Genomic DNA, 15,380 nt, shown 5'->3' with positions numbered 1-15,380 from the left:
AAAAAGCAGAAATGGCGTTGTGGCTCAAATGGTAAAGCGCTAGCCTTGAGCAAAAGAAGCTCAGAGACAGTGCCCAGGCCCTGAGTTCAAGCCCCAGGACTAGAGAAGGTGGGAGGGGGGAAGAGGGGGAGAAAGAGGGAGAGAGAGGGAGAAAGGTGAGAGAGGGGGACAGAGGGGGAGGGAGTGAGAGAGGGAAAAAGGGGGAGGGGGATAGAGAGGGAGGGAGAGGGAGAGAGAGGGAGAGAGAGGGAGAGAGAGGGAGAGAGAGGGAGAGAGAGAGGGAGACAGGCACAACTATGGTAGAATACAGGAAATACGACACTGGAGGTATCTTCGAGCCGCAAGAACTAATAGACAACAAATAGAGAGCAAAGTTAACTCAAGTTGCTGAGGTCACTACTAGGAGAACAATTAGTCCTAATGTGACATTCACCTTTACCCACCATCTCTCAGTGCCCTAGAGTGGATAGCATAAAGGTCAACTTTTGGCCAAGCATAGTAGCTCACACCTGTAATCCTTGCTACTCAAGAGACTGAGATCTGAGAATCATGGTTCAAAGCAGCCGGTTCAAAGCAGCCCCGGCACTAAAGTCCAAAGTCTGTGAGACTCTTATCTCCAATTAACCACTAGAAAATTGGAAGTGGGCACTGTGGCTTAACGAGTACCTCGGTAGCCTTGAAGAGCTCAGGGACAGCTCCCAGGCCCAGAATTCAAGCCCTACGTCGAGGGGGAGGGGAACAGGAAATATCAACTTCTATATGGAAAACGGCATAAGCAAAACAAAAAGATAAATGATCAAATAACAATATGCTCAGTAAGTTTATAGAGGAACAATGCAGATGGTCTTTAAATTTACAAAAAAGTATGTTCAATTTCACTTATAACTGAAGAAATCAAACTTAAAAGCCAAATTAAATTTCTCATTTATATGGCAAAATCCAAAATACTTGCTAAATATTCTGACCAAGGCCATAAAGAAAAAAGCATTTTTAGCCGGGCATGATGGCTCACCCCTGTAATCCTAGCTACTCAGGAAGCTGAAATTTGAGAATCACTGTTCAAAGCCAGCCTGGGCACTAAAGTCCCTAAGACTCTCATCTCCAATTAACTACTAGAAAAGTGGAACTGATGCTGGGGCTCAGGGGTGGGGTGGTAGCCTTGAGCTGAAGAGCTCAGGGATAGAGGGACAGTGCCCAGACCCAGAGTTTTAGCCCCACTACCTACAATAAATGAATGAATGAATGAATGAATAAATAAATAAATAAATAAATAAATAAATAAATACATGAAAAAAAGCATTCTCAAAGATTGTAAGGCAGTCTAGGAGCTTGGCCTAGTGGTAGAGTGCTTGCCTAGCATACACAAAGACCAGGGTTCAATTCCTGGCTATCACAGATATGGAAAAAGCCAGAAATGGCAGTGTGATTTCAAGTGGTAGAACTCTAGCCTTGAGAAAGCCCAAGAACAATGGCCAGGTCCTGAGTTCAAGCCCTAGAACTGGTTAAAAAAAAAAGATTATAAGGTAAAATAGAATAGTATCTATGCAGAAAAGTTTACCTTTGACTAGACATCTAGATCACATATAGAGAATACAAAAACTAAACGTAAGAACATTCATTACACCCAGCCGCAGTGGCTCACGCCTGTAATCCTAGCTATTCTGGAGGCTGAATAGAATAGTATCTATGCAGAAAAGTTTACCTTTGACTAGACATCTAGATCACATATAGAGAATACAAAAACTAAACGTAAGAACATTCATTACACCCAGCCGCAGTGGCTCACGCCTGTAATCCTAGCTATTCTGGAGGCTGAGATCTGAGGATCAAGGTTCAAAGCCAGCCTTGGCACAAAAGAATCTGAGACTCTTATCTCCAATTAACCTCTAGAAAATGGTAAGTGGGGCTTAGCTCGAGGGTAGGGAAGTATCCTTGAGCTGAAGAGCACAGGGACAGCACCCAAGCCCAGGTGTAGGGAGGTAGTCTTGAGCTGAAGAGCTCAGGGACAGTGCCTAGGCCAAGTTCAAGTCCCATGACACACACACACACACACACACACACACAAAAGCACTCATTACAACACTAAAAAATAGTAAGAGACTAGAGAAAACGCCAAATGGCCATCAATAAAAGCTTGTTTGAAAAATTATACTAAGGTATACAGTAAGTACTGTGGGAACCCTAGGCCCTGTGCAAATTGTGTCTGTGGGAGATTTGATGGTGTGCTTCAAATATGAATGATACCAGTGGAAAACTAGCTGAAAGACACAGGATTATGAGTGTCTGACCTCATTAATTCCTGTCAAAAGACAGAAGTCCCTATATGTATTTACCTTAGTGAGGAAATGCCTGAATCCTTTACATGCTTCCTGACTTTTGTCATCCATCCCTTGGAATGTGCCCTTTGCTCTATTTCTCTGTAACCCCCTAAGTTTGTTCTAGACTAATTTGAACTATAAAAACAGACGTTAGGGGAAAGAGCTTGAGCTTAACTAAATCTGTCAATTAAACTCATTCCTTACACCATGGCAGTAACTGGAATATAAATAACTTAATAAATACTCTGAAATATCACTTCACTGTTATTTTTTCATGGTTCTTCAGGAATCATCCTTCTATTTATATCTTCCACACAGCTGGAATGTATGAAGATTGTGTCTCATAGGTTACTTCTATATACAGGAAGTATAAACAGTGTACCTGACAGATTACTTCCATATAAGAGGAGTGGAGGTCAGGCCTGATGGCTTAACACCAGTAATTCCAGCTACTTATGAGGCAGAGATCAGAAGGATTATAGTTCAAGGGCAGGCCAGATAAAGTTTATAAAATTTCATCTCAACCAAGAAAGCTGTGTGTGAACTTGTGCCTGTCATTCCAATTGTGTGGGAGGTATAAAGAGAAGGATGGTGTAGCAGGCTGGCCTAAGCAAAAACATGGGACTCTACTGGAAAGTAACTAACCAAAGAGGGCTATGAAAAGGTTCAAGCGGTAGAATACCCACCCAGCAAGTTTGAGGCCCTGTATTAAAACCACTGCACAAGACAGAACACTGGTAAGAACACATCTTGAATTTACAACTTTTCTGGATGATTAAAGTGTTCACATAGAAAGTGTCATCAACTGTACTTAACAGATAAGCAAACAGCTTAAGGTCATACACTGTGTTCCTTCCCAGCCTAGTCAACAAAAGAAAAATGTTTAACAAACAGTACCTCAGTCTTCCCACATTCATCAGGCAGATCCTGGTGTATGGTCATTTGATACTTGACATATAAAGAAAAGGACTGGTTGAAGGACGACTTGAACTCTGGGTCCTCAAAGGAGACAGGTACTAACCTCACCTTCAGAGCAAGGAAAATACAAGCAAATGCTATTGAACCAACAACTCTATGATTTCAGGATATGCTTCTGAAGATGAGGCTAGTGTAAGATCTCCACAAATCCACTTCCAAAGCTCAGTGGTGGAATCCGAAATGAAACCCTTCAATAGTTGCCTGGCACAGTGCCTGATATGTAGGAAGACCTTAAACTCACAATGGTCTAGACAATTTATTCTCATTTTATTCTAGTTCTCAATCCATCTGCTGTGGGTTCCATTGCTGTGATCATGGCTACTACTTTTGTTACCTCTCCTTATATTAAGTGTTTTAAGGGTTTTCCCCCCCTTCTAGATGTTTCTTAGGCTTGATTTTAAAAGTTATAAGCATCTATTAAAATATTGCATTATCTTACTTTTCTAATTTTAGTGATGCATGAGTAGCACATTAACAAAGAATAAGTTAAGTGTTACAAATTCTTTGGAGACATGATTTTTAAAGCATAAATAAGGCATGGACAAAGCATGCTTACCAAAAAATATACACTTTTTCATAGCCTTTGCAATTTGGAGCTCTATCAGTAACTTGCAAATGAGTCCAGAAATTTCAAATAAAGGTCATTTTGCATGTTATTCTCCATTTTGAGATTATATATGACTTGCCATGACAACAGGTAAAATTTGCACTTTCAGAATGTCCATAAATGCACAGAGCTGTCTCTGTCCAGACAAGCTGTAAAATGAACATAAAGTGTAGCACAAATAGATCAAGACCATAAACAAGCACAAAGGAAGGTTCTGCTTGCACAGAAAAAGGACAACTGGCCTGCTGACCTGGCTCACAGTTGGTTTATCAGGTGGGTCCTTGTGAATAACCATCTGGTAACGTTTATAAACTTGGTAAGACTCCTGAAATGTGGCTTTGAATTGAGGACTTGGTGGAGATGATCTCACCACCCTCACCTTCAGAAGGAGTTAAAAACAAGGTTCATTAATTCACTCATTCACTCATTCTGTGAAATCTACATTAGCATTTACTCCCACTCAAGAAAAACTAAGTTGCAATAATTAAAGCATGAACATATATATTTTAATATAAAAGATCATCTAGTTAGTAAAAGAAGAAAAAAAGTTATTTCTGTAAGCTACAAACTTCTTAAGAAAACAAAGGAAGCCAGGCACAGTGGCTCATGCCTCTAGTTACTCAGGAGGCTGAGATCTGAGGATCACGGTTCAAAGCCAGCCTGCACTAAAAAAAAAACCACTGAAGAATATGAGACTCTTATCTCCATTTAATTACTAGAAAACAGAAAGTGGAGCTGTGGCTCAATGGGTAGAGCGGTAGCCTTGAGCTGAAGAGCTCAGGAACAGTGCCTAGGCCCAAAGTTCAAGCCCCATGACCCACCAAAAAAAAAAAAAAAAAGAAGAAGACAATGACAACAAAGGAGAATTCTTCCAAATGCTAGAAGTCTCCTCTAATGACTAAATTATGTAAGCTTTGTAAAACTGGCAAGATCCTCCCTGCTCAGGTAATGGCATACAAATCTATATGTATAAAACTCTCTCTCTCTCTCTCTCTCTCTCTCTCTCTCTCTCTCTCTCTCTCTCTCTCTCTCTCTCTCTCTCTCTCTCTATATATATATATATATATATATATATATATATATATATCCCTCATATCCCTTGGTTGTGAGGCTTGAACACAGGGCCTGGGCTCCTTTTACTCCAAGCCTGTTTGTTTGTTTTTTTCTTGTGGGTCATGGGACTTGAACTTGGCCTGGGCACTGTCCCTGAGCTCTTCAACTCAAGGCTACCTTCCTACTCTAGAACCAGGCCCCACTTCCCGTTTTCTAAAGGTTAATTTGGAGATAAGAGTCTCAGGTTCTTTTGTGCCAGGGCTGGCTCTGAACCATGATCCTCAGATCTCAGCCTCCAGAATAGCTAGGATTACAGGCATGAGCTACCACGCCTAGCTAAGGCTGGTCTTTTTTCTGGTAGTTAACTGGAGATAAAATTCTCATGGAAACCTGGGTGCAGTGGCTCATGCCTGTGATCCTAGCTACTCAGAAAGCTCAGATCTAAGCATGGAAGTTCAAAGCCAGCCCGAACACTAAAGTCAGTGAGACTGTTATCTCCAATTAACCACCAGAAAATCGTAAGTGGCGCTGTGGCTCAAGGGGTCGATAGCCTTAGCTGAAGAGCTCAGAAAGAGCACCCAGGGCAGAGTTCAAGCCCCATAACTAAAAAAAAAAAAAAGAGTCTCATGGACTTTTTTGCCCAGGCTAGCTCTGAACCGCAATTCTCATATCTCAGCCACTTGAGTAGCTAGGATTACAGGGGTGAGCCACCAGCACCCAGCTTTGTGACTATATTTTTTGGAACACTTTTATTCATCATTACTGAACATACAACTGTGTAAGAATTTTTTTTAAATTTTTAAATCCCTACTTTACAACACAGTTGAAAGCAAAGACACTCGAGTTAGATTTCCTTTTCTCAGATCTTATGATGTCACCATCTTGGTCAAGTAAATTAACCTCCTGTGCCTTAACCCAAATTTCTGATCAGATGAGATTATTTATAAATGACTATTGTTACTATTTTAGAAGAAGTTATGCATTTGAAATTAATACTAAGAAATCCAATTTGATCTAGAAATACAAACTGATTAGAAAAGATTGTTATAAAAATATACTGTATGCCTAATTGGTTGGACAAACTTATAATGACAGATGATTTCAGTAGTGTAACCTAGAACCATTAGCTAATTCTGACCTGGCACCTTGCACAAGTGACAGTGGTCATTGCCTTGATCAAAAGCAAAATATATAATACGTAATAGATAAAACTGATTTGCCTAGTATTATCTAGGCTTTTTTTCACCAAAAATACCTTTTACTATCTAAATTGCTTCTTTTTTTTTTTTTTTTGGGCCAGTCCTAGGGCTAGAACTCGGAGCCTGGGTACTGCCCTTGGGCTTTTTCAAGGACAGAGCTCTAACACTTAAGCCACAGCATCACACCCAGGATTTTCTGTATATGTGGTACTAAGGAATCAAACCCAGGGCTTCTTGTATGCTAGGCAAGCACTCTATCACCAGGTCACACTCCCAGTCCCCTAAATTTCTTTTGTCTTAACTACTTAAATCTTAATCAAGGGATAAAAAAGCCAGAGAAATTGCTAATGACACACTAAAACCAGAACTGTCTTCACAATTTTAGTAGCCAATTTCCTAGTATAATTGCAAAAACTCTTTTTAAAAATGTCTTTAGTAAATACAAATGCTACCCCATCCCAATTCTCTTTAATTAAAATATCCTAATTCTCAAATGATAAATTTAAATTCAAAGAAAACAAGGTACGTTAGTACAAAAACTAGAATAATCCAAAACCTCTACCAGTACCTCTAATTTGTGTGATGCATCTTCTGGTAAGGATTCAAAAATTAAACCTTCAAGTGATTTGGGCTGGTTGGATTTAGTCTTTGATGGGAACAAAGATGGCGTCTGACTCTGAGCCTGGAAACTCTTAAATGCTCCATCTGGGTTTTGCTGCCTGAGTTTTAACCTTTTCCTTTCTTTCCGGATTTCCTTCGCTTTTCGACATGGAGGCTTACTCAAATCAGCCCCTTTGCCTATAAAGAATTGCAAAATAGTAGGTCAATGACATTTGGCTCTAAAACTAGTTTCTCAAAGAGACTATAGAATAAACCCAAAGAATTGTAACAGTTCACTTAACTCTGGAATAGATGTTTCACAGCTTCTGGTATAAAGCTCTAAATTAATCTTAAAATTCTGCCTTAAAGAGGAATGGCTGGGCCGGGAGTTTGGCCTAGTGGTTAAAGTGCTTGCCTAGCATGCATGAAGACCCGGGTTCGATTCCTCGGTACCACATACATAGAAAAAAAGCCGGAAGTGGTGCTGAGGCTCAAGTGGTAGAGCTCTAGCCTTGAGAAAGTCCAAGGACATTGCTCAGGCCCTGAGCTCAGGACTGGCCAAAAAAAAAAAAAAAAAAAGAGGAATGGCTGAAGAAACTTTTTAAAGCAGTTCTTGAACTGATGAAAATCTATTATTTATTAGAAGTACAACTGTAGTACACTAGCCAGATGTGGTGGCTCGTGACTGTAAAACCCCAGCATTCAAGAGGCTGAAGTAGGAGGATGGTTAGTCGAAGAGCCATAGAGTAAAGGACAATATAGTAAGACCCAACCCCGCCAAAAAGGAAAGAAAGCTGGGTACTGGTGGCTCAAGTCTGTAATCATAGCTACTCAATCTGAGGACTGTGGTTAAAAGCCAATCTGGGCAGGAAAGTCCCTGAAACTCTTTTTTTTTTTTTTGCCAGTCCTGGGCTTGAGCTCAGGGCCTGAGCACTGTCCTTGGACTTCCTCAAGACTAGAGCTCTACCACTTGAGTCTTAGCACCACTTCCGGCTTTTTTTAAGTATGTGGTACCAAGGACTCGAACCCAGGTCTTCGTGCATGCTAGGCTAGCACTCTACCACTAGGCCAAACTCCCGGCCAAGTCCCTGAGACCCTTATCTCCAACTGATCACCAGAAAACCAGAAGTGAAGCCGTAGCTCAAAGTGGTAGAATGCTAGCCTTGAATGAAAAAGTTCAAGGACAGCACCCAGGCTCTGAGTTCAAGTCCCACAACTGACAAAAAGAAATAGAAAAAAGAAAGGAAGATAGACAGGAGAGGGAGGGAGGGAGGGAAGGAGGGAAGGAGGGAAGGAGGGAGGGAGGGAGGGAGGGAGGGAAGGAAGGAAGGAAGGAAGGAAGGAAGGAAGGAAGGAAGGAAGGAAGGAAGGAATTCAGCACTCAAATCTCAGATTCCTGAGTAGATAGGCTACAGGCATGAGCTGCTAGTGCTTTAGTTTTGCATAGTAGTTTAAAAGACATGATCAAAGGCAGGCCTGGTAGTTCAATGTTGCCAATAATCCACGTACTCTGGAAACATTGAGAGGATGATTGTGAGTTTGAGGTCACCCTGAGATATATAATAAGACCATCTAAATTCCTGATAGTAAGTTGTATAAAGCAAAGATCGGTTCTACAGATCAGCCCAAGAATTATGAGTCACACTAGAAGAATAGAAGCTAATATGATGTTGATAGCAAATGTTTCTTACCTGGCTTAGGAACTGTGTGAACTTTAATTGAATGTGAAGGCTCACCAGATCCCAACTTCTCTTCTATAGCTTGTGAATTAATTGATTCCTTAGAGTCTTCTTTCTTTGAACTTTTTTCTTTCTTCTTCTCTTCACTCTCTAGGCTTTCTTTTAGATCATCACTCAGGGTTTTAAGATCACACTTTATATCCAATTTGTTTATTAATGCAAAGTCACCTGCAACAGCATCCTCCATTGCAGAATCCATGGGATCATCTACAAATCAGAAGCAACAAGGCTTATCAGCCAGGTCATTTGACCCAGTCCAGAGAAATAGAGTGCCCCTATTATCCATGGTAGCAGTGACAGCTGGGTGTCCACCAAACCCACTCTCCTGCCTTTCAAAGCACAGAGCTACAGATGGACTACGGAATGAAGGCAAGAGAATAAGTTACTGGTCCCTATGCAAATTGTGCTCAAGCTCCCACAATGGAATGTAACACAAGTAACATGTCTACTAGTTTTTCACTTGTTTTAAGGAAAAATTCTAACCTTGGATTTCACCCTATCCCCTCACCACTGTCTAGATTACAAAAAACCAAAGCCATCTTTACACATCAAATTGAGGGGAGTTCCAGAATAGCTTTTGGGGCACAATAAGAGTCACTAGCCCACTCGGGACCATACAAGACTCCTATGCAAGGATCACTATCACTGTTTAGTCATTACATTTGCATGCCTTCCTCATATGTATTTAGGCTGTTACTTAATAAGTAACAGTCCACTGGATTAATCTTCAGACCCAAAGAAGTCAGAAGCCCATGAGTCAACAAAGAGCCAAATATAAAATCTAAGATAGTCAATTTACAAATGAACTGTATCTTCAAATGTTATCTCACATTAATTTCCAAATTTTGTAAAAGATGATTATTGGATATCAAAAAATTGTATATTGACTAGCAAACAAAATCAACGAAACCTACAAAATGCACCAAAGTTCTATGATTTCCAATTCTGTAACTGGAAATAGACTTCTAAAAGTACGTCTTTGACCTACCTCTTCATTGACTCCAGCTGTGTCGAGTGTTTTCAAGTTGTCCTGAGTCCTACTCCATTAAGCGCTTCCATGGGCACTGCATGAAAGCAAAGAAGTACCTGCCTTGCAGGGCCATGGTACCTCCAAGTGCATAAAGCAGTGATTGGGACATGAAAATTGTCAAACACTACTTGTGAGATGAATCAGTGAGCAAAGGCTGGGGCAGGAGGTCCCCAAGATCAGGTGTTTCCCATAGCAGCAGAGAGCTAGATCTCTGAGAATAATAACAACTGGCACTCCCAATTCTTACACTCATATTTAAGGCACTGGTTATAGAAAACCTTTTTTAAAAAAATACAAATATTGCCAGGCATGGTGGCTCATGCCTGTAATCCTAGCTACTCAGGAGGTTGAGATCTGAGAATCACGGTTCAAAGCCAGCTTGGGCACTGAAGTCCATGAGACTCTTATCTCCAATTAACCTCTAGAAAACAGGAACTGGGTCTGTGGCTCAAGCGGTAGAACACTAGCCTTCAGCTGAAGAGCTCAGGGACAGCGCCCAGGCCCTGAGTTCAAAGGCCCACAATAGACAAAAAAAAAAAATACTAATCTGGAAAAGCAAAATATATAGAACCAACGTTAACTGAGCTGGGCGCTGGTGGCTCACACCTATAATCCTACCTACTCTGGAGGCTAAGATCTGAGGATCACACGGTTCAAAGCCAGCTTGGGCTTTGAAAAGTCCGGGAGACTCTTATCTCCAATTAACCACCAGAAAACCAGAAGTGGAACTGTGGCTCAAGTGGTAGAACACTAGCCTTCAGCTGAAGAGCTCAGGGACAGTGACCAGGCCCAGAGTTCAAATCCCATGACCGACAAAAAAGAAAAAAAAGTGAATACAACAATCTATCTTTTTTTCTAGGGAAATCATTCATAATTCAAGATTTATCAGATAACTGAGAAACAGTTTCAAATAAAAATTTATGAAAATAATGCACATGCATGCACATAAATAAAACCTAATCCTGATAGCATTCAAGGCTTGTTCAGGGGCTTGTTCAATCCTGTATACCTTGCAACAGAAGCATCATCACTTTCTCCAGAGAAAAGAGGATTTTCTTTTTAGTTCATAGGGACATTGCTAGAAACAAGCAGGATCAGTTCTTAAAGTATTTGGAAGACAAAAATTTCAACACCATCCAAGAAACCCCAAAGCCTTTAAAAAAGATCACTGACTTCCTTCCAAGGAACCCTTTCTTGGCAGGTGTTCTCTGTACCTGATGTGGGTACTGGATGCACCAATGGCAGTGCAGTACCAAGTTATAGCACAGGATGGTGGCAACCCCCTTGCCTGCTGGGTGGTGTCAAAGTGAAAACCTTGGAAAGAAAAGTTAAAGTAAAAAGATTTTAGAATTGGTCTCATCTTACCCTCACAATTTCCTTTGGAAACTTCCCCTTTCACCAGAAACTTCAACATTTTTTTCAAAACTTTCTTGTGAGATTTTGATGGCTGGAACTCTAAAGGATGGCATCTAGGAAAGCAAAACAATTATTTTTAAAGTGAACTAAAGCTTTGAAAAAGATCAATTATGGGTACTATCTAACACACGGAGGCAATTTCATGCTCAGGATATTTAATATAGCCTCTAATCTGACTTAAACTCTCAATAAACTTATAGGTAAGGGAGAAAGACAGAGAGAGAGAGAGGGGCAGGCACACATATATGCAGGAGTGGGAGGGAGGAAGCTGTAGAAGAGTATGGACAGATGCTAGAAGCTAGAAAGCAGATATATAAAGTGCTAACTTTCCTACCTGACCAAAACAAGATGAATCCTAAACCAACAACGTGAAAAGTCAGTAGGATATCCACTTTTCTCTAAACTACCTCTAAAAAGTCTCAGCATTGGGGATACCTGGTCAATATAAGCTGAAATGTAAGTGAAACTGTTTTCAAGCATGTCTGATGTAAACTCTCTTCCCTAATTCTGCACAGCTGACTCCTTATATAAGCTAGCTTCCAGGAAAGGGAAAAGGACAAGTCAATCAGATGATGTACGAAACTTAAATGAAGTCAATATACTGAATGAATGTCGTGGTCTCCAACTCAACCTCAGAACATCAACATTACACTTTCTCTCTAAAATATGATCAGATCTAAAAAAAACATTGACATCACAGATTCCTCAACAAAATAGCCCAGTAAGATTAGTCTACCTTAAGCCTGCAGAAATAAGACACGCTTGGGAACATGGCATCTCCAGCTGGACAACAAAAAATGGGCACCGCCATACACTTGATGAGGGCCTCTACCATAGACAGGTGCCAAACAAATGTGACAAAGTAACTTGATGGGAGAACCATTAAAAAGGGGAAATCAGGGAAGTGGTGCTGTGGCTCAAGGGGTAAGGCAGTAGTATTGAGCTGAAGAGCGCAGGGACAATGCCCAGGCCCGGGGTTCAAACTCCAGACAGGAAAAAAAAAAAAGGGGGGGGGTCAGTCTCTTCTGGACATAAATATTTTCAGGGGTTAGGCTAACCAACATCAAACCTGTATCTTGCCCATAAACCTAATGAACTGCTGTCTGAAAATAACTCCTCAAGTAGAGGAAGTCACCTCTTCATAACTACAAGAACTAAAATAGGACAGTGCAGGATACTCTGTCATTTTATTCTTCAGGTAATAAATGAGATAGTGTCAGCAAATCAGACATCTGTCTTTTCTCTTTATTATGTGTCAATCAGATATCGTCAGATGAGAAAAAGAGCACTTCATCAGTGATCAGTAGATCCTTGGGAGTCTGTGACTGCTCTAATTTAATATATACAAGGTGGTTTTTTGTTTGGTTGGTTTTTTGTCAGTCATGGGGCTTGAACTCTGAGCCTGGGCTCTTCAGCTCAAGGCTAGCACATGAGCCACAGCGCCACTACCAGTTTTCTGGTGGTTAATTGGAGATAAGAGTCTCAAAGACATTTTGTCCCCAGGCTGGCTTTGAACCACGACCCTCAGATCTCAGCCCCCTGAGTAGACAGGATTACAGGCATGAGCAACGGGTGCCTGGCTCTATATGCTTTTTTTTTCTTCCCCAAAGCAGAGAAGGGCTTCTCAAAGTGGTCTGCAAACCAAGAACAAGAGCCAACTAAGGGAGATAGTGGCAAAAATTGGATAAAAGGCAATTGATAACTGAAATGCAAATCAAACAACTTTGAGATTCCATCTCACCCCAGTAAGATTGGCCAACATCAAGAATTCCAACAATGGGGGGGGGGGGGAAACGGGGGTTTTGGCCTAGTGGTAGAGTGCTTGCCTAGCATGCACTAAGACCCTGGTTCAATTCTTCGGTACCACATACATAGAAAAAAGCCAGAAGTGGTGCTGTGGCTCAAGTGGTAGAGCTCTAACCTTGAGAAAACCCAAGGACATTGCTCAGGCCCTGAGTTCAAACCCAGGACTGGCCAAAAAAAAAGAAAAAAGAATTCCAACAACAACAAATGCTGACAGGAATGTGGCAAAAAGGAACCCTAGTGCACTGCTGGAGGCTCCTCAAAAAACTAAACATAGACCTTCCCTATAATCCAGCCATACCATTCTTGGACTCTACCAGAACATTGTAAGTCAGGATACAGTAAGGGTACTTGTACATCCATGTTAACTGCTACACTATTTACAATAGCCAAGTTATGGAAACAGCACAGATGCCCTACAATAAGTGAGAGGATTTTTTTTTTTTTTTTTTTTTTGCCAGTCCTGGGCTTGAGCTCAGGGCCTGAGCACTGTCCTTGGACTTTCTCAAGGCTAGAGCTCTACCACTTGAGCCTCAGCACCACTTCTGGCTTTCTTCTATGTATGTGGTACCGAGGAATCGAACCCGGGTCTTCATGCATGCTAGGCAAGCACTTTAACCACTAGGCCAAACTCCCGGCCTGAGAGGATTGTTTTTTTTTAAATGTGACACATATACACAATGGAATTTGCTCAACTATGAGAAAGAATAATGTCATATCCAAGAAAATAGATGGACCTAGAACAAGTCATGTTAAGTAAGCCAAGAGCATATGTGGAAGCCAGATCTAAAATATAACTGAATATGATACCATTTATAGGACTGGGCATTCTCACGCTGCCAGACTAAAAAAGGATACCCTTTGGGGAAGAAACCAAAGGCCTAACTATGAACATTTAAAATGAATGCTTAAAATACTATTTATCAGACTGGTGCTGGTGGCTCACAACTATAATCCTCGCTATTCAGGTAGTTAAGATCTGAGGATCACAGTTCAAAGCCATCCTGGGCAGAAAAGTCCATGAGACTCTTATCTCCAATGGACTACTTGGAAAAAGCCAGAAGTAGTGCTGTGGCACCAGTTAGAACTGGCAAAAACAAATAAAATATTTATCAAAATAAATTCCAGAAAAGGGAATCAGGTTTTTCTATTATGAGATGGTGGTGGTGGTGTTTGTTTTTGCTTTGGATTTTTTTGGTTTTGTTGTTGTTGGGTTTGTTTGTGTGTGTGTGTGTGTGTGTGTGTGTCCTTTTTAGGAGAGAATAGGGAGAGTGCACAGAAAGGGAGGGAGAAAGGGTATATGTAGTACCAAGTGTATATAAATATTCTAGACAAATCAGTTGCCTTAAAAAATGTTAATATTCTCCAGGATATTGAAACAAAAGCCATATAACGAATGATTGTTGTCCTTAATGTACTATGTTATCCCTCATCTCCTTTGCTGTCCCTTGGGTATCTCATATTGTTACAGTTTCTCACTTTGTTATCTGATATATTGAATTTATTTGTATTTGGTTATCTGAAACTTGATAGGGAAGGGGGGAAAACCAATACAGGGAGTGGGTGGTGGGTGGGGGGAGGGTAATGGGTACCAAGACATGTGAAAGGGTATCAATGTATGTGAATTAATGCACCTTCTATCTGGCAAATATCATGTAACCCTTTTATTAATTACAATAAAAATATGTATTAAAAAAAAGAAATTAGAAGAATGATAAAAAAAAAATGTTAATATTGGGGCCAGGAGTTTGAACTAGTGGGAGAGTGCTTGCCTAGCATTCACAAAGACCCAGGTTTGATTCCTTGGTACCACATACATAGAAAAAGCTGGAAGTGGTGCTGTGGCACAAGTGGTAAAGCTCTAGCCTTGAGAAAGCCCAGAAACACTGCCCAGGCCCTGAGTTCAAACCCCAAGTCTGGCCACTTCTGGTTTTTGAATTGTTAATTGGACATAAAGAGTCTTATGGGGACTTTTCTGCCCAGGCTGACTTTGAACTACAATCCTCAGATCTCAGCCTCCTGAGTAGCTAGGATGCCAGGCCTAAGCTACCAGTGCCCAGCTTTAAGTGTAATTTTTACATTTGCTACAGGGAAGGAGAACTTTAAATGAGAGGACAGAAAATTCTTCTGTTTTAAGATGGAATGAATGGGCACAAAGACAACCCTAAAGAGTTCAAGCAGATACTGCATGGCAAAAATAGACATTTTTAATTTAAGTCTTACATTAAAAAGAAAAAAAAAACCTGCATTCTGAATATAGCAGATTAAGTTTAAACACTCCTGCTACTATAGGATCGTATTGTAGATTATAAGCACTACAAGCAATATGTCTGAATGTAGAAAAGTCCTTTGCTAGGTACTATAAAAATTTCCCAGCATTCATTGACTAGACAGCCAAATATGACAAAAAGGTATTTTTCATACCATATTTGTATCAAGACCAACTGAAAATTATTAGGAGCTACTAACAAGGTAGAACTTTTAAAAGCAGAATTTTTATCTTAAAAATCATACTGTCTTCACATTATAGATCTCCTTTGTATTGTTAGCAACCTTACCTTATCGTGTACTGAGGACAGCATGTTTGATTCATGACAGGTTTATACACATACTTCCCGCTTCTAAAATTACAAAAAA

The 15,380-nt window shown here is 40.5% G+C and overlaps 1 protein-coding gene across 8 annotated transcripts in view; it reads right to left on the bottom strand.

Moving 5' to 3' along the window:
* Positions 1-15,380, bottom strand: part of Ate1 (arginyltransferase 1) — an 89,331-nt gene that overhangs the window by 66,190 nt on the left and 7,761 nt on the right. For 4 of the 8 annotated variants that reach the window (XM_090345711.1, XM_090345710.1, XM_090345712.1 and 1 more), the window contains exons 3-8: positions 15,302-15,364; positions 10,890-10,993; positions 8,447-8,701; positions 6,724-6,953; positions 4,154-4,282; positions 3,216-3,344 (exon numbers count right to left, since the gene is read on the bottom strand). In XM_090345711.1, coding sequence (XP_090201837.1) covers positions 3,216-3,344; positions 4,154-4,282; positions 6,724-6,953; positions 8,447-8,701; positions 10,890-10,993; positions 15,302-15,364 — 910 coding nt within the window. The remainder of the gene's footprint in view (positions 1-3,215; positions 3,345-4,153; positions 4,283-6,723; positions 6,954-8,446; positions 8,702-10,889; positions 10,994-15,301; positions 15,365-15,380) is intronic. The other 4 variants (XM_090345717.1, XM_090345715.1, XM_090345718.1 and 1 more) reach the window with 2 other exon arrangements.

The sequence above is a fragment of the Megascapheus bottae genome, chromosome 15, assembly GCF_031878675.1.
Source record: "Megascapheus bottae isolate mThoBot1 chromosome 15, mThoBot2.hap1, whole genome shotgun sequence".
In the NCBI taxonomy this organism is placed as follows: Eukaryota; Metazoa; Chordata; class Mammalia; order Rodentia; family Geomyidae; genus Megascapheus; species Megascapheus bottae.
The sequence above is the reverse complement of the archived record's forward strand: the minus strand, read 5'-3'. Positions and strand labels throughout refer to the sequence as shown.